Source organism: Tachysurus vachellii, chromosome 7, assembly GCF_030014155.1.
Source record: "Tachysurus vachellii isolate PV-2020 chromosome 7, HZAU_Pvac_v1, whole genome shotgun sequence".
NCBI lineage: Eukaryota > Metazoa > Chordata > Actinopteri > Siluriformes > Bagridae > Tachysurus > Tachysurus vachellii.
In genome coordinates, this window is record NC_083466.1 from 21,356,496 (window position 1) to 21,381,465 (window position 24,970).

General features: G+C 39.7%; 1 protein-coding gene across 5 annotated transcripts in view; it reads left to right on the plus strand.

Moving 5' to 3' along the window:
* svep1 (sushi, von Willebrand factor type A, EGF and pentraxin domain containing 1) overlaps nucleotides 1–24,970 on the plus strand; it is a 112,553-nt gene that overhangs the window by 44,134 nt on the left and 43,449 nt on the right. For all 5 annotated transcript variants that reach the window (XM_060874919.1, XM_060874918.1, XM_060874921.1 and 2 more), the window contains exons 8-36: nucleotides 448–566; nucleotides 2,123–2,252; nucleotides 2,460–2,567; nucleotides 5,677–5,808; nucleotides 7,303–7,494; nucleotides 7,642–7,763; nucleotides 7,900–8,005; nucleotides 8,571–8,762; nucleotides 8,909–9,142; nucleotides 9,799–9,960; nucleotides 10,199–10,360; nucleotides 10,529–10,690; nucleotides 11,210–11,298; nucleotides 11,730–11,826; nucleotides 12,950–13,063; nucleotides 13,361–13,474; nucleotides 13,907–14,108; nucleotides 14,490–14,647; nucleotides 15,219–15,420; nucleotides 15,999–16,174; nucleotides 16,354–16,478; nucleotides 17,085–17,208; nucleotides 17,747–17,917; nucleotides 20,734–20,907; nucleotides 21,021–21,140; nucleotides 22,930–23,014; nucleotides 23,171–23,362; nucleotides 23,457–23,624; nucleotides 23,749–24,421. In XM_060874919.1, coding sequence (XP_060730902.1) covers nucleotides 448–566; nucleotides 2,123–2,252; nucleotides 2,460–2,567; nucleotides 5,677–5,808; nucleotides 7,303–7,494; nucleotides 7,642–7,763; nucleotides 7,900–8,005; nucleotides 8,571–8,762; nucleotides 8,909–9,142; nucleotides 9,799–9,960; nucleotides 10,199–10,360; nucleotides 10,529–10,690; nucleotides 11,210–11,298; nucleotides 11,730–11,826; nucleotides 12,950–13,063; nucleotides 13,361–13,474; nucleotides 13,907–14,108; nucleotides 14,490–14,647; nucleotides 15,219–15,420; nucleotides 15,999–16,174; nucleotides 16,354–16,478; nucleotides 17,085–17,208; nucleotides 17,747–17,917; nucleotides 20,734–20,907; nucleotides 21,021–21,140; nucleotides 22,930–23,014; nucleotides 23,171–23,362; nucleotides 23,457–23,624; nucleotides 23,749–24,421 — 4,805 coding nt within the window. The remainder of the gene's footprint in view (nucleotides 1–447; nucleotides 567–2,122; nucleotides 2,253–2,459; nucleotides 2,568–5,676; nucleotides 5,809–7,302; nucleotides 7,495–7,641; nucleotides 7,764–7,899; nucleotides 8,006–8,570; nucleotides 8,763–8,908; nucleotides 9,143–9,798; nucleotides 9,961–10,198; nucleotides 10,361–10,528; nucleotides 10,691–11,209; nucleotides 11,299–11,729; nucleotides 11,827–12,949; nucleotides 13,064–13,360; nucleotides 13,475–13,906; nucleotides 14,109–14,489; nucleotides 14,648–15,218; nucleotides 15,421–15,998; nucleotides 16,175–16,353; nucleotides 16,479–17,084; nucleotides 17,209–17,746; nucleotides 17,918–20,733; nucleotides 20,908–21,020; nucleotides 21,141–22,929; nucleotides 23,015–23,170; nucleotides 23,363–23,456; nucleotides 23,625–23,748; nucleotides 24,422–24,970) is intronic.

The window sequence follows — 24,970 nt, forward strand, 5'->3', positions numbered from 1 at the left end:
ATGTGTGTGTGTATGTGTGTGTATGCGCGCGTGTGTGTTTGTATGTGTGTGTGTGTTTATCACAGACCAGAATTATTTTGACATATTTCACTGCACTAAGGAACAGAAAACCTCTTTACTCAAAGCTCACTTCTAATTTAAGTCAAAAAGCAGCTGTTGGGATGTCAGTACTCTTTTATGTATAACATATTTTTGTGGAACTTTTTGAAGTTTTTAGTCCGATGCGATTGTAAATGTAGCTGTAGTTCTGTCTAATGCAAACATTCTGCTTCACACGGTACATTAATCACAGTACATGATTAATCATAAATTACCAACACGGTACACGTAATCATTGCCTCAGATGTGATTTGACACATTTGTTTAGCACAACATTTCTTCCAACTCCTCCGAAGTTTATTTCAGTAATCTTATTGTACTATATGGCTTTTGTTATAACTGTTATAGATGCAGAGCCTCCATGGATTCAGTGTCCTGAGAACATCATCACACCAACCAACAAGCGTCAGGGTTCCTCTAACGTCACTCTGAGTGCACCGGTAGTGAGAGATAATTCCGGAAATGAGGTTGGTTTTATTTTATTGCTTTTTTTTTCTTCTCTTTTTCTCTGTTTGTCTTTTAAACTATTGTTTATCCAGTGCATGTGTAGACAGTGATGGTGATTAGATGGTGCAGAAGAACCAGCTTTTATCCCATGTTATTATAATACATTGGAAACCCATAAGAATTGAAAGAATAAGCGATCCGAACTGGCTATGGCTTGAAATGTACCGTATGAATAGATCAAGTTAACCAGTGTTTAGTTTTTTTTGTCATGGAAACCTGTTAACAATAATAGCACTGTTTTTTTTTTGTAGCCCTAGCTATGACCTGGTCCATGGCACTGACTCCCTCGCTAAAATATCAGTAATCTGTGCAGTCTCTCTAATTGAGCTCAAGACATGACGTAAAACCGTTCAATTTTGGGTTCAGTAAATCCAGTCGTGTCAGTTTGAACCATACTGTAATGGTTATTTATTGCTCTACAAAAAAAAAAGTACTTTACAGAGACAAACTGAAGAGTCTTGAATGAGTAGCTTTAACAGATGATTACTACCAGGCTTTCTGGCTTTGCTCTTACATCCCGAGTATTTAGTGGGAGCTCATGAGCATGTTATCAGAGCATCTTGACCTCAGCATCCACACACGTCCCATTATAGTGTTGCCGAGTGACATGTTTAAGCTGTCAACACTAAAAAGTCTTAAAACGTTCATAAGAATGCCGCTATCCATTAGCAAAAATGATCACATTACTCAACTGGAGTGGAAGAACCAAAATTGCTATAAAGCATCACCTTAAAATGATAACAGATCACTCAAACTTGGACAAACTCACAGCTAGAACTGAAAAAACAAAACATTTAATATTAATGAAGCTCTTGCAGTTGCTGCACAGACTCAGAAGAAGAGATTTGAGAGTTCAAATCCTGACACTACAACCCAAATTTCACCACCAGGACAATGACCTTGCCAGATAATTGGCTGTATTTCACAATATCCTGAGATATTGTGATTCCCAAACTAGAAAATTTGATGATTAATTACGGGCTGAGTTTCTGTTACCACTTCGAATTGATTATTTTTCAATAAAAGCACGTTCAGTGGTCTGCTTATTATTATACCACAGTAATTGTCCATTTTTTATTTGTTAAAAAACATTTCCTACTTTTGAACCATTTATTGTTGTGAAACATCTTTTCTATTATCGCTTTTGTTTCAGCAGCTCAAAACATTCGATTTCTTACTTTCACCTAACGTTAACTGTTCAGAAAAAAATTAGCTTGTTTCAGATAATCCACAAAGCACAAGTCCTCCATCTTAAGGAGAAACCCATGTCAGGAAACCTAGAAGTAACACTTTAACAATGATTATATATGTAGATTGTCCAACACAAGTCGGTGTTACTATAGATGCAATAAACATAATAGAGCACATTCATATAAAACTGTGGATTATTATTTGGATTATTGGCACTGCTGTTAATTTTTAAACCAATTAACAATTTCAGACTTAAGACACCTTCAGATTTCAGGCAGTATTCTGGTCTAAAGTATAATAATATGTACTCTGATTCATTTCTTAGGTGGTTGTCCAGGTCACACCCATTCTTAGCCCTGCTCAGCCTTTCCCAATTGGCACAGAAGTCATCACGTACACCGCTACTGATCCTGCTGGGAACAAGGCCAACTGCTCCTTCACGGTCACTATTATCGGTGTGTCCTGCTTTCCAGCTCATTTATAATGCAATGAACATGTTTAGAGGTCACTATACCTTAAAAACAGAAATTCTTTTAACTTTTCAGTGAAAGTCATTGTTTTTATCTCAGTGCATGCACTCAAATGCCTTTATTTGGTCCTCAGTTCCATGAGCACGTTGCTGTAATCAGCCTGGAATCCTAACAATGTTTCTATTTCCTTAGATATGGAGCCTCCGTTGATTGACAGGTGCCGGTCTCCGCCCACCGTCCAGGCCACAGACACAGAGACGCCAGTCTACTGGGACGAGCCACAGTTTTCAGACAATTCAGGTACACACCCACAGAACTGGAGCATGAGAGAGAGTGAGTCGATCGGTGGAAATTAGGGAACCGAGATGGAGTTAATGAATAAGGGAAAGATATCTACAAAAAGTGTCCAGGAAAAATGTAGCCCACGATGGAAAAGGCCAGGATTCCTACTGCGGTGCCGTGAGAACTGAATCTATGGAAACCAGATTTTCATGTGCCATGTGTTTGAATCAGACGGCTCCCAAAATCCCTTGCGAGTGTGTGCTAGACCCATCACTAAAGGGTTTTATTGCACTCACGGCTTCAGCTGATTCACATGCATTTTAGAGAAATCGTTCAGGAAATGTTTTCCTACACAGAGAATTTAATAAAGGAGATTTCAAGGTGGTGATAAGGCGGGGTAGGGAGTGTATCGATTGTTGGATACAGGAGTGGAAAACAGCAAAGGGGGATCACCATAATGTAGTTCGCTGTCCTAAAGCAGGCATTTACAGCAGTAAAATAAATCCTTTAAACTAAATGAAACATAGTAATGACATTTAATCATGCCAGCACACACACACACGCAAACAACTGGCCCGATGCGGCCACTCTTTCGACGTCACATCAGCGTTAGACTGACGATAGCACTCTGTGGTTTTCCGAGTCCACACCCTGATGCTGGGCTATATTTAGGAAAGAGTGGCGGCAAGCAGCACCATCCAGCAGACACTGCTCCCAGACGTTTGTCAGACGGTTTGGAATGGCTCTAGAGCCTTTCTGTGCACTGTCGAAAACACTGTGTATGTGTGTGTGTGTGTGTGTGTGTGCATATATGTGTGTGTGTGTGTGTGTGTGTGTGTGTGTGTGTGTGTGTGTGTGTGTGTGTGTGTGTGTGCATGTGTGTGTGTGTGTGTGTGTGTGTGTGTGTGTGTGTGTGTGTGTGTGTGTGTGTGTGTGTGTGTGAGAGAGTTTGCGTTTTGTCTGCATCTTACTGAAATAACCTCATAACTTCAGAAAATGGGGAATTATATTATCGCCGATAGCTCTTGCAGTGACTCTGCTCCAGCACTGAAGCTTGTTAATCCTCAGACACACTGACTGCATTAAAGAGTCACCATGACCCAAATGTTTACAGTTATGTCTGGAAGGTATATTTTGAGGAGTTATTTTAAACTTTTAACCCATAACAGAAGTTTGTTTGTAATTCAAAGTTTTTTTTTTGTTTTTTGTTTAAAAACATGACTGGAAGCTTTCTGAAAGATTCAGCGCTGTTCAAATCTCACATCTGATCAGAGAGAAGCTCTGAGTGGATTACACTTTAACACTTTTACACACTTTTACACTAATTTACTTATTCTGTATTACGTGTGTCTATACATTAATAATCTATACTAATAACGTACAGAATCTAAGCTTAATAATGAACAGAAAAAAACACATCGTTACTTACAAGGCTATGGGATTAACTCTGTTAATTAGGAAATCAGGGTTCAAGCCCCAACACCACCAATCTACCAGTGTTGGGCCCTTGAGCGAGGCCCTTAGCTCTCTCTGCTCCAGGGCGCTGTATCATATCTGACCCTGTGCTCTGACCCCAACTTACAAAACTGGGATATGTGAAGAAAGAATTTCACTGTGCTGTAATGTACGTAGATGTGACAAAATAAAAGCTTCATAAGTCATAAGTGTCAACACTTTGTAAAAGTCAGTCATGTTTCCACCACTTTCCACTTTTACACAGTTTTGAAGAAATATGAAAGGCTGCATTGTTTGGCATTATTAACTGTAATGTGAATAAAAAGGGGCACGGTGGCTTAGTGGTTAGCACGTTCGCCTCACACCTCCAGGGTTGGAGGTTCGATTCCCGCCTCCGCCTTGTGTGTGTGGAGTTTGCATGTTCTCCCCGTGCCTCAGGGGTTTCCTCCGGGTACTCTGGTTTCCTCCCCCCGGTCCAAAGACATGCATGGTAGGTTGATTGGCATCTCTGGAAAATTGTCCCTAGTGTGTGATTGCGTGAGTGAATGAGTGTGTGTGTGTGCCCTGTGATGGGTTGGCACTCCGTCCAGGGTGTATCCTGCCTTGATGCCCGATGACGCCTGAGGCTCCCCGTGACCCGAGGTAGTTCGGATAAGCGGTAGAAGATGAGTGAGTGAGTGAGTGAATAAAAAGTATTGGTGGTAATATTGATGAAGTTGTTGGTGAAGGAAAGACTGGATACATCGCTGTTATATGTGAAAACAGGAACTGACGTGTTTCTTGGATATTCCACACCATTAAATGTTAAATGACTAAAGTATGGTGTGTTATGAATAGGAAAGTTGTATATATTATATATAGTCTTTTATATTTGTGGTATAAAAGAATAAATAACCACATCACATCACATCACACCTTCATTGATGGTTTTCATAGAACTGTGCAGTCTGTCACATTTTGTTCCTTATTGTAACACAGATAGATTTTTGATTATGGATCATATTAAAAAAACAATTTAAGATCTCACACTGAATTAGTGATTCTGTAAAACCTGTCGATATGTACTCGTCAAACACGCCGCGCCTCACCCAACATCTAATTTGACACTACTTAATGATATTGCTTCTCAAAGACTGTTAGTCAAATATGATGAAATTTAGGATTATCAGTGTAATAAAATGATCAAATAGTAAAAGACCAAAATGCATCAAAGAATAAAAAAAAAAGACATGCAGATTATTCCGGGAATGAATATATGTTTGTTCCAACAACAGGGATGAATACATTGCAAGGTTATAAATTATTACCTGTTCATATATTTTTTTTTTATTTTAAACATATATAATTCCATTTGTGCTGGTAATGGTTTGACTGATAAAAATCGTTAGGGGTTTGGATGCAAGTGCAGGTTAATTAAGGTATAAAAGTTCTTGTAATTAAGGTACACTTGGCAATTCAAGAGTTGTATTCAAGATTCAAGAGGTTTATTGTCATGTGCACAGTGAAAACACAATGCTTTAGACCATACAATGAAATTCTTACTTTGTATGTCTTCCTTAGAAAAAAAAATTGCAGGCCAAAATATATTCATTTATTTCAAGCCATGTGCATAATGTTAGTGTTTTAATGCACCTCATATGGACAATGATTTATGGTGTCTACACTGTTCCAGGGGCTCAACTGAACATCTCCAGCACTCACTCTTCTGGTGATACATTTCCTGTTGGAGAGACTGCAGTGTATCACACTGCCACAGACCCGTCCGGCAACAACCGCACTTGTGAGCTCATCATCACGGTGCAAGGCAAGTACTGATCTAGACTCATCGTTTCATATCATTCTTTTCAGTTGGTTTGTCTCTACAGGTTCGACAACTAATGAAAGTAGCTCATATTTTGCGATGCACAGTTTGTTCTCAAGCACAGAGTTTAACACTTAACACAACCTAAAAATGTTAAACTGTCTAAATACCTCATTTGTTGTAGATCCAGCATAATTCTAGCCAGCTCAATTCATAATGATTTACAGATAATCATAAGCACATATACCTTAAGCCATTACATCTCTATCTATCTATCTATCTATCTATCTATCTATCTATCTATCTATCTATCTATCAGTTTGTGATACTGATTGTGTGTGTGGTATTAGTGTGTCAGGTTTTTCAACAAATGCACAACTGGATTAAAAAGCAGGCCATCAACCAAAAATTATCCAGGCAACAGCAGGACAGCGGCCTGAAATCTTTCTGATATTGCAGAAATATAAAAATCCAGCATCAAAAGTATATTTATTCCCTAATGAGCAAGTCTGGTGGTAAGAAATAACTCCCTGAGCCGATATCACTAGACTCAACCAAACTCAAAAGGGAAGCCACGTTCTTCTGGTCGGCACGAAAAGAGTGCGATTATAAATGCTGTCCCTTCTACAACTGTATATACAGTAGAGTAAATATAATGTACACAGTACTCAGAAGTCTCATCTACATTGCTGCATATTTATTTTTTCTCATCAGTCCCAAACACACAAACATGTCGGTGTCACTGGTGAACAGTTTAATAGACCGAATTAAGGCAGTCAAACACACCATGTCTACTAAGAGAAAACAGATAACAGTCAGTAAGTGTGTATCTACTGTATGAAAGCCATATACTGCATTGTATGCTAATGGTTCACTTGATAAAATGATTTACTTGATATGTTTTCTACATTTTCTACACTATAATGAACTCAAATTTGCCAAGTCCAACATTTTACATCTGGTTTCCTCTAATAATATATAAAAATAGAACACAGAATAAAAAAGAGAATAGAATACAGTCGGTATCTGATTACAAACTGAAGTTATTAGATTTAATTTGATTAAGCTATGGCATAGTTTTCCAAGAGCTTGATCAAAGCCCGACATTGACCCTGTGGGGAAATCTCTCTTAGATTTGAAAGCTTGAAGAAATCTTTATGCAGCATGGATGGTTTTTTTTTTCCCTTATACTGTAAATGGCTCCTTATACAGTACAGTCTTTGCAAGAACATGAGCAAGCCATATCAAGGAACTCTTCCACATTTTTCCTGAAATATATAATTTTTTTTAAAAAGGTGTTAAAGTAAAGTATTAACAGAAACCTGTTTGACCAAAATCATACTTTTTAATATTTTTGCTAGTTTTCAAGACCCACATAATTACATTTGTAATATTTTGTTTTTAGTTACATTTTTTTCCTTGCCGTTGTTACGTTCAGCCCACTCAGTATTTCTGTAAAATGAGATAAGAATAACTTCCTGTTGTATCGATCCGCAGGTTCCACATGTGAGCAGCCATATGTTCCGGTTAATGCAAATTTCTCCTGCATAAAGGAAGATAAAGGTGTGAATTGCACCCTGGTCTGCAGAGAGGGTTACAGTCTTACCCAGAATGCAGTGCACAGCTATTTTTGCCCCAATAACGGCCGATGGGAACCTGCACGAACTCCGGACAGACCAGACTGCTCCCGTGAGTATCCTTCCTCTGAGAGCTCACTTAATTTCTCTGCCTAATGCTGTGGTTCCCACCGGTCCATAGAAATTAAATTGATCTGTCTACTGTAGACACACTGAAGGTCTGTAAAGATTGTTTACTTCAAGGTTTTCTGTTTTGTAGAGAACAGAATAGCCAATAATGGCTTTAAACCTTTTGAGATGCTGTTCAAGGCATCACGCTGTGATGATCCAGACCTGCTGAAGTCCTTCACTGGAGACTTTACTAATATTCTAGGAGATATAGTGAGATTTCACACACACACACACACACACACACACACACACACACACACACACACACAATCATTAAGAGCATGACAAACACAAATATGATGTGCTGTAGACCTTCATCTCATCATCTGTTGTTTTTCGGTAACAGGTTCCTAAAATCTGCGGTGGAGATGAAGTCAACTGTAAACTGGAAGTGATGACACAAGGACAGTGTCTGGAGTACAACTATGATTATCCAAATGGATTTGCCATTGGTGAGAACCTATTGGCTGCACAATTTAAAAGCGTTTCCATGAAAAACATTTTCACTCTCACTCACTCATCTTCTACCGCTTATCCGAACTACCTCGGGTCACGGGGAGCCTGTGCCTATCTCAGGCGTCATCGGGCATCAAGGCAGGATACACCCTGGACGGAGTGCCAACCCATCGCAGGGCACACACACACTCTCATTCACTCACGCAATCACACACTACGGACACACTATTTTCCAGAGATGCCAATCAACCTACCATGCATGTCTTTGGACTGGGGAGGAAACCGGAGTACCCGGAGGAAACCCCCGAGGCACGGGGAGAACATGCAAACTCCACACACACAAGGTGGAGGCGGGAATCGAACCCCCAACCCTGGAGGTGTGAGGCGAACGTGCTAACCACTAAGCCACCGTGCCCCCAAAAACATTTTCAGTATTATACAATATTCAGATTAAAGCAAAATAACAAAGAATTTTCAGAATCTGTTAGAACCATTTTCTAACATGAGCCATTACATCTCTCTCTCTCTCTCTCTCTCTCTCTCTCTCTCTCTCTTTTTCAGGTCCAGGAGGATGGAGCAGTAATGGTCAGGACTATGCTTACTTTGATAGTGGATTTTCTCCAGATCATCAGCGCAGCCTCCTCCAGCAGGACGGCGTGTTCCACCCCTCTTCCCACTTGCGGGGTAAACGTCATCGTGAGCTCACAGGGCCCACACGTGACCAAAAGATCCAGATCTACTTTAATATCACAGGTAACATATACTAATCTTTCTAAATTGATCTAGATGAAAAGAGTTCCTTAGTCCATACAACATCACACTGGTTAGTAATCTCCACAACACTGATCTAAGCATTTTAATGCAAATACTGTTCTCCCAACATCTCTGCTTTCTCCCAGCAAGCATCCCACTGCCCCTGTCGAGGAACGACTCAGTGGAAGTAGCCAATCAAAAGAGACTCTTGCGGACGCTGGAGTTATTGACCAATCGGCTGAGGAGGACACTGAGCAAACAGTCACTGAGCACGTTTCATGTATCATCTGAGATGATCGTTGCTGACCCTAAATCTCTGGACAGTAAGAAATCTTCTTTGTACTGCCGACCTGGATCTGTGCTGAAGGGTCGCATGTGCGGTGAGTTACTGAGCTTCCTGCTGCACAAAAAGTAAACACACACAATATATGGGACAGCAGAAATATTATTCTAATATCCTATCCCCATATCCTATTATAATAATATTTCTGCTGTCTGAGAATGATAATGTGCTGAAGATGGTAGCACTGTTAAAATTGTGAATGTAATTGGTCAGAAGGCATTTTTCTATAAAAGCAAATTTGTCTTCATTTTTGAGAGAGAGAGAGAGAGAGAGAGAGAGAGAGAGAGAGAGGTTAGGGAATTATTACTGTTCATAGTTATAATGTAATTAATATAAACTTTTAACTATTAATAACTTAAAAGTTATAAGAATTACAGTGTTATTCTTTAAAAATGTCTGTGACATAAAAAGAACAAAAGAAATGTGGTTTTAGGAAAATAAGTAATATAATAATAATATTATAAATTATTTTAAATAATTGCTGTTATTTATAATTTCCCTCTAACACCATGATTATTTTAAATGACCTGAAATATTATGATTAGCTCTTAGAAAAGATTGCTATAAGTGTCAGTGTCAGGTATACTGATAGATCAGTGGGGAATAAAGTTTTAACCTGCTCTCTGTGCTAAACAGAACAACACCCAGCTGTAATGGTGAGAGGGTGAACACTCTGTCCTGTGTGTCCTGTAGTGCAGTGTCCAGTGGGGACGTATTTCTCAGTGGACTATGCTGAGTGTGAGAGCTGCAGGAGGGGTTCGTATCAGGACGAGGAAGGCCAAACAGAGTGTAAACTGTGTCCAGACGGATTCTCCACCCCTTACCTTCACTCCCGCAGCCTGTCCGAGTGCAAAGGTAGGCGCTTGAGTAAAACCAGAATTGAGCAATCCAATGAAATAAATTATAATTATTTATATTAGACTCATAACCTCAATCCATTCTTTAACACATTTTTTTCTTTTAATTATTAAGTTGAAGCGCTTGTGTATATTGCAGTGTCAGTGTTTAACCTTATGAAATGTTCTGTATTAATGGTTATTATCGTCACATAGTTTTGGTTTGTGTGTGTGTGTGTGTGTGTGTGTGTCTCCAGCACAGTGTAAGCCTGGCAGCTCATCCCTCAGTGGGCTGGAGACATGTGAGTCGTGCCCGTTGGGTCAGTACCAGCCTGGTTTTGGCTCGCGCTCATGTCTGCCATGCCCTTCGAAAACCTCCACCGTGAACCGAGGAGCCATGGAGCAGAGCGAGTGTGGAGGTGAGACTCATTATCCAGCTCAGCACTATTCCTTATCTGCAGTAATAAAACAGTGCAGCAAAAGGCACATTCCTGTTCTCTAATCTCACCTCATCACTCACTGTCTTCACCTCAACTCCTATTTCTGTATCTCATATCCTCACTGTCCCTCTTTCACTCTTTCTCTAGTTCCGTGCTCTGCAGGACATTTCTCCCGTACCGGACTGGTCCCATGTTACCCCTGTCCTCGTGACTATTACCAACCTGGAGAGGGACGATCCTACTGCCTCTCCTGCCCCTTCTATGGCACCACCACCGTCTCAGGAGCCCGAACCATCCAACAGTGCTCCAGTATACCAGCTTTATTATTTATATCTGTAGTAAATTTGTTTTTTGGATCAGCTTATTGACTGTCACAATGATGTGCAAATGACTAGATGAGTCACTTGAGTTTTACTCAAGCAAGCCAAAGATTCGTCCTTCATTCTTTATTAAATTCCCCTTTCTCCAAAACCAACCCTATTTCTTTGTTTAAGTTTTCCTATGAATTCTTTAATATTATACGAATGTTTCAGATAGAAAAACACTTTCTAAACATTACATTAAACATTACATGAATTTACTTCCAGCATGACGGTTGTTGTGAATATGTTTGACTGGAAGGAAGTTTGCTTGTCTGAGAAAGATTCTTCTAACACAAAAGAAAATTAGGTGCAGGCTGGAAAAGATGAGGAACTAATCCATTTCTGATGGAAGACGTCTCTCAATTGCTGCCTGCGTCTTATTATCTTTTTTCTTTTTCCCTCTCAATCTTATTCTCTCTCTCTCTCTCTCTCTCTCACTCTCTCTCTCTACACCTCTGCATCACAGCATTTGGCTCTAGTTTCTTGCCTAAAGAGGAAAGTATAACTACAGCTCCAGAAAGTCCTGTGATAAGAGACTATCAGGCCAGCAGTCAGGCAAGTGTGCTGTTTGATTTACAGCTATTTTATGTTTTTCTGTTTAAAGTATCATAATCCTTAAAGTTTAAATAAGAAATAAAACTATTGGGGTTTGCTGTTTTAGGAAAGTAATCAACAACGTAACAGACTGCTTTGTTGTTTTTTGTTTTTCTTCAGCTAACTTAGGAACCAACTTGATTTGTGGACATCCACAACATATAATGTGACAGTTCTTGACATACTGGAAGATCTGAATGTATCATTAATCACATGTACAACTTCTGCTGTCAGATATTGTTTCAGGAAGCTGCAGCTAAACTGTTTGAATGTTTCCTTTATCGTTAATCTTCTTGGCTGATTCCTGACCAGTCCTCCTTCTACTTTATAACAATCTCAGTCGACATGAACAGATAAAGTAACAATCTGACCTGGTCTGCGTTGGGTTTCAGATGTTCCATGAGTGCTTCCTGAACCCGTGTCAGAACCAGGGCACGTGTGAGGAGGTGGGAGTGGGATATGTGTGCACTTGTCTCCCAGGGTTCACAGGTAAGACACATCCTGTGAGTGTATTTAGACATCCAAATTGTTTGTCAGTTGTTTAAGTACAGTAGCTTTAGAGAACCTATAGCAGACTTTACATGTTTAGATTTCATTGTCGATTTTTTATTTTTTATCAATAGTTTGCTAATTAGACCAAAGCGAGGAAAGAACAATTATAAAATCTATAAAATTCTGTGAACTACATTGAATGTAATTGGCTTCAGTAAAGAATCTGGTCAAGAAGCTGCAATTAATCAGGGGAAGTCGTGGCCTAATGCTTAGAGAGTCTGACTCCTAACCCTAAGGTTGTGGGTTCGAGTCTCGGGCCGACCACGACTGAGGTGCCCTTGAGCAAGGCACCGAACCCCCCAACTGCTCCCCGGGCTCCGCAGCATAAATGGCTGCCCACTGCTCCGGGTGTGTGTTCATGGTGTGTGTGTTCACTGCTGTGTGTGTGCACTTTGGATGGGTTAAACGCAGAGAACAAATTCTGAGTATGGGTCACCGTACTTAGCCGTATGTCACGTCACTTTCACGTTCACTTAAAAACTGATGTACAGAGAGTGATTTTCAAAAGATCTGAAAGTTTAATTATTTTTCAATTCTCAGCTTCATTCCCTTTAATATTTTGCTGGTTCTACATCCAAACTAGGATGTAATATCAATGAGATTTATTAAGGGTACATATTTGGACTTTAAATACCACTAACATTAACATACCTTTAATGGTACATTTATATACTGTAGTTTGCACATTAAAATGCAAAAAATGGAGTCGTTTGTTCCTGAAAGAGTATTGTGCATATTAATTTATTCAGTTTCAGTTAGTGTGGTCCAGTTTATATCCTGTGTGTTAAATTCAGGTGCACATGCAGGTGCTTTGTTCATCAATTGAACTAATTTTTTTAACTTGTGTATGAGTGAATGGAAATGTAAATCCACCGACTATTAGATCTATACCATGTAAAGTTTGCGGTCACTTCATAGACAGGTTACCTGAAAATGAGCAGTTTCTTTTTTATCTTTTATTACTACTAGTAGTAGTAGTATTATAAATTTTTGGGTGTTTATTTGTTTGTTTTTAATGTGTCGTATTCAGTATTCGTTTTAATCTTCTTTACTACCGCAGGAGCTAAATGTGAGAGTGACATTAACGAGTGCGACTCTGCTCCATGTCAGAACGGCGGTCTGTGCAGAGACAGAGTGGGAGGCTTTCATTGCCAATGCAAGCCTGGCTTTGTGGGTAAGGACCTCACTGCCAACACAGATTTACAGGAGCAAATAGCCACAGAGTGTTGCTGCTTGGCCAATTTCATTTGCTTAACAACTGTGAGCTGGCACAGCCGTCTGAGAAGTCTCAAAGGAAAAGTGACTAGTGGCTGTGGATTTATTGGCGCTGTAGGACACATGCTTTGTCTTACAGCTTTTTTCCATTCAGTCGCTGACCTCTTTCCTGAGACCTGGACATGATTACGCACATGGCTGGTTTGATCCTAAAGATTGTTTTTGTTCATGTATGTACTTGTGTGTGTGTGGGAAGGATCACTGTGTGAAGTTGACGTAAATGAGTGCAGCTCTTCTCCGTGTCTGAACAAGGGAGTGTGTGTGGACAAGGTGAATCGGTTCAGCTGCAGCTGCGCAGATGGATTCACAGGTGAACAGTTCAAGTCCAACACATGGAATTAAGACTCTGATGCTTTTTAAGACAACAGGAAGTCATAAAAGATGAATATATCCGACACACAAGTATTTGGAACATTAAATCTCCAAAACATGCTCAGTGGGATGTAAAAGAAAAAAGAAATAGCTCACTTATTTTGGCTCAGATCTCAGGAGAAAGCTTGGACTTTTGTTTTTGTCTCCTTGGGTTTGACTTTTTCTTAGAGTATCTCTTCAAACTGTCATGATATAGTTTTTCTCCTACTGTATTATATACCTCATGATGTTTGCATTAACATTCTCATTAACATCTTAAGTTAGAAAGCATTTGTGCCACTTTATCCCTGCAATCCTTATCCTTATACTGTACCTTCAATATGATGTCTTCATTCTGAGAGTCATCAGCAGGATGATATTCTACGTGCAGGGTCTCGATGTGAACTGGAGATAGATGAGTGTGAGTCCAGGCCTTGCCAAAATGGAGGTGTGTGTAAGGACCTGGATGCTGGATATTCCTGCTCATGTAGTCAGGGTTTCACTGGAGAGAGCTGTGAAGTGAATATCGACGAGTGCAACACCGCCCCCTGTCTGAATGGAGGAACGTGTGTGGATGCTGTCAATGACTTCAGGTAAAAGACAAAATGGAGATGTTGCTTTTTGTAAAAAGAGATTCGCAAGATACAAATTCTATTTCCAGCTTCAGTTTTTAGGCTACATCGTGAACAATTAAAATGAATCAGTGCAAACAAAGTACAAAACACTTAATATGTGAATTATGTTAGACTATTTAAGGACAATCCCAAAATAGAAAACAGATTAGTCTGGATGAAGTGGAAGCTTTGCTGGAACTGAGACTGTGCAGAATGGAAGTAAAATTCCTGTTCTCTGTCTGAGGGCTTTTTTATTGTATACACTTGTTTTATATATAATGTTGGATCTTTAAGAGGTTTGCCAAGTTTGACCAACGTACCATGTTCATATCGGCCGCAAACACTTTCTCTCTTCCTCAGGTGTGATTGCGTGAGTGGGTTTAGTGGGAAACTGTGCCAGGTTGACGTGGACGAGTGCGAGTCTAACCCATGTTTGAATGGTGCCACTTGCAAGGATGAAGTGGGGAGCTACACCTGCCGATGCCCTCCTGGGTTCAACGGAACCAGGTGTGAGACAGGTATAAACACCATGGCTGAGAATCAGATACAGAAAGACAGAAAGCAGTCTAAAAGTCTGGATAAATGTTTATTTCAGAAGAGTGGGAAGTATTTGCTGACTGGTACGTGTAGTAAACATGGAGTAATCACAGGTGGAAGTGCATGTATTGTGACTAGCTCCACTCACAGTGAAAGATTTACTGAGAAGGATTTATTATTTACACTCAGAATCACAAAGCCTCCAAGTATTGGACCCACTCCATTAGGTAACATATGGTACAAGCAGACTTTCTTGGACAATGTGTCTATACACAGAGATCTCACTCAACAATTCTTGGAAGACTTCATGCTAAATTCTGGAATGTTGCTGCAGGGATTTTTGACCATTTATCGTCAAGAACAGGATCTGGTGTCTATGCATTTGGCCTTATAGTGTATAATCCTCATGATGATTTTTGATACTGTGTTTGAAAATGGACACGCGTTCCTCTTCACACAAGTTTTACATGTTTCTTTGATGTTTGCTGTCATATAATATGCTTCACTTGTTTTTTTTTTTGTTGTTGTTGTTTTTTTTTTTTATATTTCCAGAAATGTCTGCCAACTTCAACCTAGACTTTGAGGTGTCTGGTATTCATGGTTATGTGATGATGGATGGGATGATGCCAGCACTCACTCAGATCACCTGCACGTTCTGGATGAGATCATCAGACACGGTCAACTATGGAACTCCAATCTCGTATGCGGTGGATGAGGGCAGTGACAACGCCTTTCTCCTTATAGATTACAACGGGTGAGGAGTCTTTATTTTTTACTATGTATACAGAACAAACCTTTGTATTGGAAGCAGAATACCTTTGCTATTCCTTCTTATAGCTCTGTAACGGACACCTTTTACAGATATACAAAACGTACCATTGAGGCACTGACCTCAAGATACAATATAGAATAGAGTTAGTTACAGTAACAAATTTAGTTGAAAACATTATGAGTATTTGCTGCGGTCTTTCTGCTTGTTGTAACATCGTTGCTCTTAACTGCTCTTCTCTATATACTGTATAATACTGGGTTAGGATCCTTGAAAAATTCAGCAAACCTGCACAGAATTATGGGGATACAGTATATGCCATTTTTACCTGGCCTAGTATAAACTATGTTTAAATGTATTATATTGAAATGGATTGGATAAAGAATACCTTAGCAGAACATTTAAAATAATAATAAGTATGCACTTCTGTGTAAAAGTGTTTGTAATAATTACGGATATTGGATTAATATTATTTGACAGATAGTTCAGCACTGGATTTTAAGTTTAAATGAAAATAACTAAGTAGGTAAGTAAGTCTTATTCTCTCTCCCGGTGTCATTTAGCTGGGTGCTGTATGTGAACGGGAAAGAAAGGATCACAGACTGTCCAGCGGTGAACGATGGAAGGTGGCACCACATCGGTGTGACATGGAGGAGTACAGACGGTGACTGGAGGATATACATCGATGGAAGCCCTTCTGATGGTGGAAAGGGCCTGTCCATGGGTCGCACCATTCCAGGTACAGCAATCCTACCCAGATGTTTAATATGTGTTAATGTGTCAAATGTATGGATATAAAAATGTGATTTTTATTTATATATTTGTACATCTTATACTACATGTTTACATCTATAAACATGGGTGGATTCTAGCCGCATTATGACTATTCCCTTTTTTTGGGCTCTGTAATGTGTGTAGGAGGTGGTGCTCTGGTGCTGGGACAGGATCAGGATCAGAGGGGCGAGGGCTTCAACCCAGTTGAGTCCTTTGTTGGTTCTCTCAGCCAGCTCAATATCTGGGATTATGTCCTCTCACCACAGCAGGTACGTCTATGCTAAATAAGCGGTTTGTTCCATTTCATATTTATACGCCTTTTATCTGCAATGTATATATTTAATAATGAGGCCTTCGATACACATATGGCCTCAGCCACAGGGGAGTTTTAAATAGAGGCTTCAATTAATCATGAATAAGTCATAAAAATACCTAGCGGCACTGATGATTGCACCGACTAATTCACAAGGGTTTTTTCTCCACTCATTGTTCCTAGATGAGATCCCAAAATAGGAATGTATGATCTCATGTGATTAATGAATGAGATCAGTGCTCTACTTCTCTTCTCAAGTGCCTCTAAATCAGTTGTGGCTGAACACCATCCTCTTCCCTCATTTCTTTCATTTCTTAGTAGGTCTTAATGGCAAAAAAATTTAATGGAGAATGTTGGACTTGGATATTTTAGAATACTCTCAAAAGAAAGCATATGTTTAAAGGAAACTATTTGAAGCCGTAATTAGCTGTCAGGACAGGTCTGGATTTCAATAGATTTCGGTATCACTTGCTCAGATGTCATTTTTTTTGCAGTTTAATTGGGTGAATGTACTCCAAGCTTAAAGCTCACATGTCTTTGGTTTCATCTTGCTTTTCCTCAGATCAGATCTCTGGCTAGTTCTTGTCCAAGTGAGCTACAGAGAGGGAACGTGTTTGCCTGGCCTGACTTTCTACATGGTATTACAGGTCGAGTCAAAACCAACCCTAAGAGCATGTTCTGTGCTGGTGAGAAAATCTGTTTATCCTGATTTGACTTTTTTACATTAATACAGAAAATATTTGTCTTTTCATATGCACACTGATGCTATATTATGATAATAATGAATTCTTTGGTAGAAGTGAATGTTTTTGAGTGCACAGGATGGATGAAACGTAAAAACTGTTCAGCAAATAAGTTGCATTTATTTGGATTTATCATATACCATTATTTAAATGTAAATCATGAAAAAACCTGTCATCTTACACAATGTTACAACAGTGTGTGTGTAACAGGTTTGGGGCCTAATTCAGTTTGCATATAAATTCAGCATATATTTCTTTATTAATATAAATGATTTAGCTACTGACATTTTGTGAAACTGTCAAACAATGTATTATTTAGAAACTTTAATACTGTTTTAAACAGTTTTTTGGTGAATTGGTTTGTAACCGTGACTCTTTGTGGGGAATATACAGTATATATTCTATATATTCTATTATATTCTATATAATACTTTTTATTTAGATGTATTTATATATACACATCATGTTTTATCTGTGTTAGATTGCCCCCTGCTGCAAGATATTATACCCAACGTGCGTTCTTCCAGTCCAGCAGTGACACCAGGCACTCAGGTGAAATTCTCCTGCAATCCTGGATATTACCTGGTGGGGGAGCCAGTGCAGAAGTGTCTGAACAGAGGGGCATGGAGCCATGCACAGCCTCGCTGTGAACGTGAGTGTGTAAGCATAAAATTCAGTTATTGACAAAAGACACACCAGACACACAGGATTTTACAGTAGGACAAGGTATGACTCAGCAGGAAGAAAACCAGATTAGCTTCAGGTTTTATTTGTCACATACACACAAGACATGCTTTAAGTTTTTGCATATCCCAGGTTATTATGAGCCCTGTAGTCAGAGCGCAGGGTCAGCCATAGTACAGCGCCCCTGGAGCAGGTGAGGTTAAGGGCCTTGTTCAAGGACCCAACTTTAACCTTCTGATCAGTAACCCGATGCCCTAACCACTGAACCATCACATCCTCACATACCAACATTAGGTTAGGTTAGATTAGATTAGATTAGATTAGATTAGATTAGGCAAGGCAACTTAGTTTAGGTCTAACCAGAGAGCAATAGCAGCAAGTGCAGGATACAAAGTGTTTACAACAGTTAAATAAGTTAAATATAGTGGTAATATGGAAGTAATTTACATGTGTGTGTGTGTGTACAGTACTATGAGCATAATATATAGATTTACTGAAACTTACAGAAGGATATGTGCAGTAACAAAATATATGGCTAAACCTATAAACAGTAATTTACATATGTGTATGTACTATGAATATAATATACAGATAAATATATGTACTATGAACAAATATACAGATGGTTATTACTATAAACTGAAATTAACAGAAGGGTATGTGCTATAAACAAAATATATTATTACTATAAACAAAAACAAAAATATACAGGAGGATGTGTACAATGGTAAGGCAATGGGGAGCAGCAATTAAGTGTGCAAAATAAAAAACGTTTTGTGTAAACAAAACAGTCCATTAGTGCAATAACAAATTGTGGGGTGAGAAATGAGCAAATGTACAAGTGTACCAGTGTATGTAGGACAGTAGGATCAGCGAGGGGCAGAGTTCAATAGAGACAGCTCTAGGAAAAAAGCTGTTCTTTAGTCTGCTGGTCTTGGTCCGGAGGCACATGAAATGCCTGCCAGAGGGCAGAAGAGAAAACAGTCTATGGGCAGGATGAGAGGAGTCCTTAAGAATGCTGCGAGCTCGACGCAGACAGCGTTTCTTCTGGATGTCCTCCATGGCTGGAAGTGGAGTCCCTGTGATGTGCTGGGCGGTTTTCACCACCCACTGCAATGCCCTGCGCTCTGCAACAGAGCAGCTTCCATAGCAGACTGTGACACAGCTGGTTAGGATGCTTTCTATTGCGCAGCTGTAGAAGTTCACCAGGATATCAGAGGAAAGCTGATTTTTCTTTAGTGTCCTCAGGAAAAAGAGGCGCTGGTGAGCATTCTTGACCAGGCTGGAGGTGTTGGTAGTCCAGGACAAGTCTGCCGAGATGTGGATCCCCAGGAACTTGAAACTGGAAACGCGCTCCACAGCCATCCCATTGATGTGGATGTTGTTGTGTGTGCCTCCTGTCTCTTTCCTGAAGTCCACAATGAGCTCCTTTGTTTTGGAGGTGTTAAGGAGCAAGTTATGGTTATTGCACGATGTGGCTAGGTGCTGGATCTCCTCCCTGTAGGCATCAATCACTGTATTGTCATCTGCAAACTTGATGATGGAGTTAGATCCATACACAGGCCTGCAGTCGGAGGTGAAGAGGGAGTAGAGGAAGGGGCTCAGCACACAGCCCTGCGGTACACCAGTGTTGAGTGTGATGGTGTTGGAGCAGATGGAGCCTGATCGAACCTGCTGGGGTCTGTTAATGTTATGTTAATTAATGTTATTGTGCAGAGTACAATTACAGAGCCAATGAAATGCAGTTAGTATCTAAACAGAAATGCAAATATATATATATATATATATATATATATATATATATATATATATATATATATATATATATATATATATATATATACACACACATACATACACACACATACATACACACACATACACACTATTGTACAAAGCACAAGTAGTTGTTCTATATGATGACAGAGAAATGATCAGACAAGCATTCACACAGTCACTGGGAACATGTCTCCACTAGGGATGAGCGAGTACAGCTGTATCTGTATCCGTATCTGTTAACCATATGAATTATCTGTATCTGTATCCGTACTCGGAGTGGGTGGGGCCTAACCCGGAAGTAGGCTTGTCTTGAAATGGGCGGGGCTTTAACCGGTAATAATTCATTTGTAATATTTATAACACTAGCTTACTACCTTTTATGATTTTATGAAATACAGCAAAAACGTGTCAGACACTCAGTGTCTGGTTACTGGTTAGAGACAGCTGAAGGTTTAAAAAAGAAAAAAAATCTCCGACAGGCAGAGACGCAATGCGAGTCGCATTCTACCAAGCAAGCACCACGTCTGAACGAACCCACGTTTACCAGAACTCTACTGGTTAGTAAGTACGTATTATTAACGTTACAACCCGAAGTAAAAAGCTGAAGAAACCCTAAACGTTAACGGAAAAGACCCGCGAACCCGAGTGACTGAGGGAGAGACAGAGAGCTGTTCTGTGTGTGACTGTGAGTGAGCAGAGTGAGACACAGCAACACAATACATCTGTATGTGTGTAGGGGAGGGGCGCTGTGACTAGCCTATCACAGAACGCTGACACAATCAGCTACCCAATGATGATTTTCATTCAATCTGAGCACAGATATTGACTCGCATTACTCGTATAATACTCGTACTCGGCAGAAGTGCTTTATCCGTACCGGATACTCGTTTCAGCCGAGTATCCGGCTCATCTCTAGTCTCCACCATAATATTTGTTTATATAAAATTGCTTAACTGCTTCCTTCTCTTTATCCATACCCCACACATATGACATGTTTGTGCGCAGGAGTGAACTGTGGTGAACCTCATGCTCTGCTGCATGGTCAGTATCATGGTGAAGATTTCTATGCTGGGAGTTCTGTGCTGTACCAGTGCAAGTCTGGCTTCTACCTGCTTGGTGAGAGCAAAATGCATTGTGGCAACAACGGCAAATGGGCCGGAAACGTGCCTGCATGTCTGGGTAAGAGAGACTAGGCTAATCTGAACCTGGAAATGTGTTTTAGTACTTAGCAGTAATTTCCTTTCCCACTTACATGCTTAATGTCCCCATGTGTACGCCTGTATATATTATAGATATGGATGAGTGTGCCTTGGGCTCTGACTGTGATGAGAACGCCAGCTGTCAGAACACAGAGGGCTCATACATCTGTACCTGCATTTACCCCTTCACAGGGGATGGGAGGAACTGCGCAGGTACGCTAAAGGACTTTACTTACAATAAATGTAGTTGATCATCCAAAACATGGTTTACTAAGCCTAGTTTTGATAGCAAATAAGGAAGAACACTATTTCAATTATCCAAAAATGATAATGGGATTGTCACAGTTCACAATAGTAATGCAGAACTAGACCTGGTATGTGGCAGACAGAACTCTAGGACAGGGTTCTACTTAATTTGTCATGGGGCCAGTTCATGAAAAGCATCCCAAATAAGGGGTCTTAGAGATCTGACTTGCAATATGATTGATGACAACAATATGTGAGTCTATATGTTGTATTTTTGCACTATAAGACACCCAAGTAAGCTTTTCTCCTACATTTAAACATGCTCGAGTTGGATTTTGAAACTACATAACATCAGTGCATTGTAAGATGCCCAAGTAGACTTTTTCTACATTTAAATGGATAAATCAGCGAGCCATATCACATTCATTTAGAATTTACCTCATTTAACAGAATTTAAGTGCACATTATAAAAATGTTCATAATAAGGAAAATAACATTGTTTCATGGATTTTTGTCCAAATAAATCATTTTAGTACAGTATGCCTATTTAAACTACAACAGCCATCTCAATAATTGACAAACATTTTGGCTGCCTTCTAATGAGAGAAATGACATATTTTAGATTTCACAAGAGCAGTGAAATTGGGTTTATTAGTTGTAGTTTATTATTAGTAGTTATTAGTTGTAAGTGCAACACACATACAGTGGTGCAGGAGCTGGTCTGTAAGGGATGTGTGATTACTCGTTTTAATGATATTCATGTGTAAGAATGATGCACATGATATTCACATATGTACATATAGCTAGGATAGTAGGGTAGGGTTAATGCTGTTTAACTGAATTTCACAAAGTTTTTTTGAGAAAAAACTGAAGCAAAAATTAACAGAAGTTCTCATCTGTCATCGTCCTATCAGTCATCACGTCTCAGAGGAGAGGCTGCTCGTGCCACTTGCCCACCATCACTAGACTCCTGCTTAGGGCCGTGACTGTGGCTCGTTCTGAATGGAACAGACACGGATCACTTCATAACTGTAGGGTCCGTTGTGCGACTGGACTCTAGGGTAACATAGTGTGCTTGGTGGTCTCAGGACCAAATATTCTCAACCAAAGTTGAGAAGCCAAGTCACAATTTTATTGAATATATTAGGAGAAATACAAAGACATTTGTACATTTGTACATTGTACATTTGTAATTATTGTTAAAACACAAATTGTCCTTAGGTTTTAGGCACTATTGTCCAGCATTATTTGCTATTTAAATCATTCTGTAATTAAAGACACAATCATAATAGCAGTTGGATAACCGGAGCTATATCCTTTCATTGCCACTGAGAGACTAGTCCATAGTCCATACTGGAAGACTGCAAATAAACCATATGCTTCTTGTAAAGCATCAGTTACTCATGTCACTGACCTCTAAGATAAATTAGATGAAATTATGAAAGAATATTATTGCCACACATTACAGTGCAGTGGAATTATTTTCTTCACATATCCCAGCTTTTTTGGAGGTTAGGGTTAGAGCACAGGGTCAGCCATGGCACAGCGATCCTGGAGCAAAAAGGGTTAAGGGCCTTGCTCAAAAGCCCAGCAGTGCAACAGTGTGGCAGTGCTGGTACTTAAACTCTGATCTTCCATTCACCACCCTGGAATCTTCACCAAAGGATCCACAGCCCGATTAATACAATACCGTTTTAGTGTTCAGAGTTAGGGTTTCTAACTGTTTTTCATTTATTTCTTTTATTTATTCTTTTAGCCCTGTCATGTAGTCCACCTACAGTCCCAAAGCATGGACTCTTGGAGGGAACAAACTTCACATACAGAAGCAAGGTGACTTTCAGGTATCACTTTTAGTGCTAGAAGAAGTGTTGATTATGAGAAGCATCTTAATTATTCTCAGGAATCTATTTCCCTATTTTCTTATAAGCAAATATAGTGTATAATATACAATAAAATATAAATTTGAAATAAAATTGTACGTTATTTTTCTAAAATAGCTGTGAAAAAGGTTACATCCTCCAAGGGCCAGCAGAAATAGAGTGTCAATCTGACCTGAAGTGGAGTAAAGTTCCACCTAGCTGTGAGCCTGTGACCTGCAGCAAGCCCCCTGCTGTGGACTTTGCAGACATCAGTCTTAACGGAAATGTTTACTTGTCAACTTTGACATATACCTGCATTAAAGGATACAGGTAAAATGAGGAAAATAACCTTAGAATATCAATAACAAAGAACGAATAGTAATTATATTTTGTGTCAATGTGTTAATAACTTTATGCTGTAAAGATTGCAGGGCCAAGGGAAGCTGAAATGTGAAGCCTCTGGAAAATGGACATCACCTGCTCCTATCTGTGCAAGAGTGAACTGTGGCGATCCACCTCCCTTAAAGGATGCAGTTGTCAAAGGAGACAACTTCACTTTGGGCAGTCAGGTGCATTACATCTGCAAAGAAGGGTAATTATACCACAATTCTTTCCTACACATTGTTTGAAAAATAGGAAATGTAACATATTAATTTATGATCCTATACAAGATCTTAACAACTCTGTGGTGAACAATTATTCTTCATCACATCCAGATACACACTACTGGGTACTGAATCTCAGGAGTGCCTACCAAGTGGTGAATGGAGTCGTGAATTTTCCCAATGCGTGCCACGCTCATGCGGACCACCACCAACTGTTGACCATGCACATCCTGACACTGGACACAAACTTTTCGGTGACACAGCTATCTACTTTTGTGATGATGGCTATACCGCTGGCAACAACACCAAATTGTTTTGTAATGCAGAGGGGATTTGGGCACCTCTTGAGGGACAGAGTATGCCGTACTGCATTGCCACCTTCTGCCAACGTCCACCTGATCTACTACATGCCATTCTAGACTCCATTTATAAACCCAAATATACTAGTAACACAGAAGTCAGCTACAAATGTGAGGAAGGCTTTATGCTTAATACCACAGCAACTTTGAAATGCTTAATGGGAGGAGAATGGTCACCTTCACCCATGGATATTGGCTGTGTGCCCATCAGATGCTCCAAGCCAGAAAATATTGAGAGGGGCTATGTCAGTGGAACCAACTACAATTTTGGAGCTGTTATTGCATATAGCTGTGATAAGGGCTACTTCATCCGAGGGGAGAAAAGAAGAACATGTATGGCTAATGGAGAGTGGGGTGGAGCTTTACCAACTTGCCAACCTATTAGTTGCTCTACTCCTCCTAGTCTGATTAACGGCTACTTTCAGGTAACGGATAACATGCATGCTTGTTTTACAGTTATTCACAATGAAATATATATACAGTTGTACTAAACATTTGCATACCTTGTTTTTCAAAGAAAAAATGAGTGAGAATGTGAAACTAAATTATTTTATTTCTTATAGGACTCAGTTAGGACTTAGTTAATATGTAAGGCATAACAGAATGGCACAATCAAACAAAACATTAAAAGGAATATATGGAAATATAAAAGTTTCATACCTTTAGTTCTTAATATCATGCATTGGCCCCTTTAGCAACAGGGATGGCATGCAGTCTTTTGGAATAATTGTGCATGAGAGCCTTAATTCTCTCAGGTGGTATAGGTGCCCATTCTTCTTGGAAAAATGCCTCCAGTTCATGTACATTTTTTTTTATTGTCTTGCACCAACTGCACGTTTGAGATCTCCCCAAAGTGGCTCAATGATATTGAGGTCAGGAGACTGATGATGATGGCCACTCCAGAACCTTCACCCTTTTCTGCTGGAGGCATTGGAGGCCAACCTTGCCTTGTGCTTTGGATCATGGTCATGTTG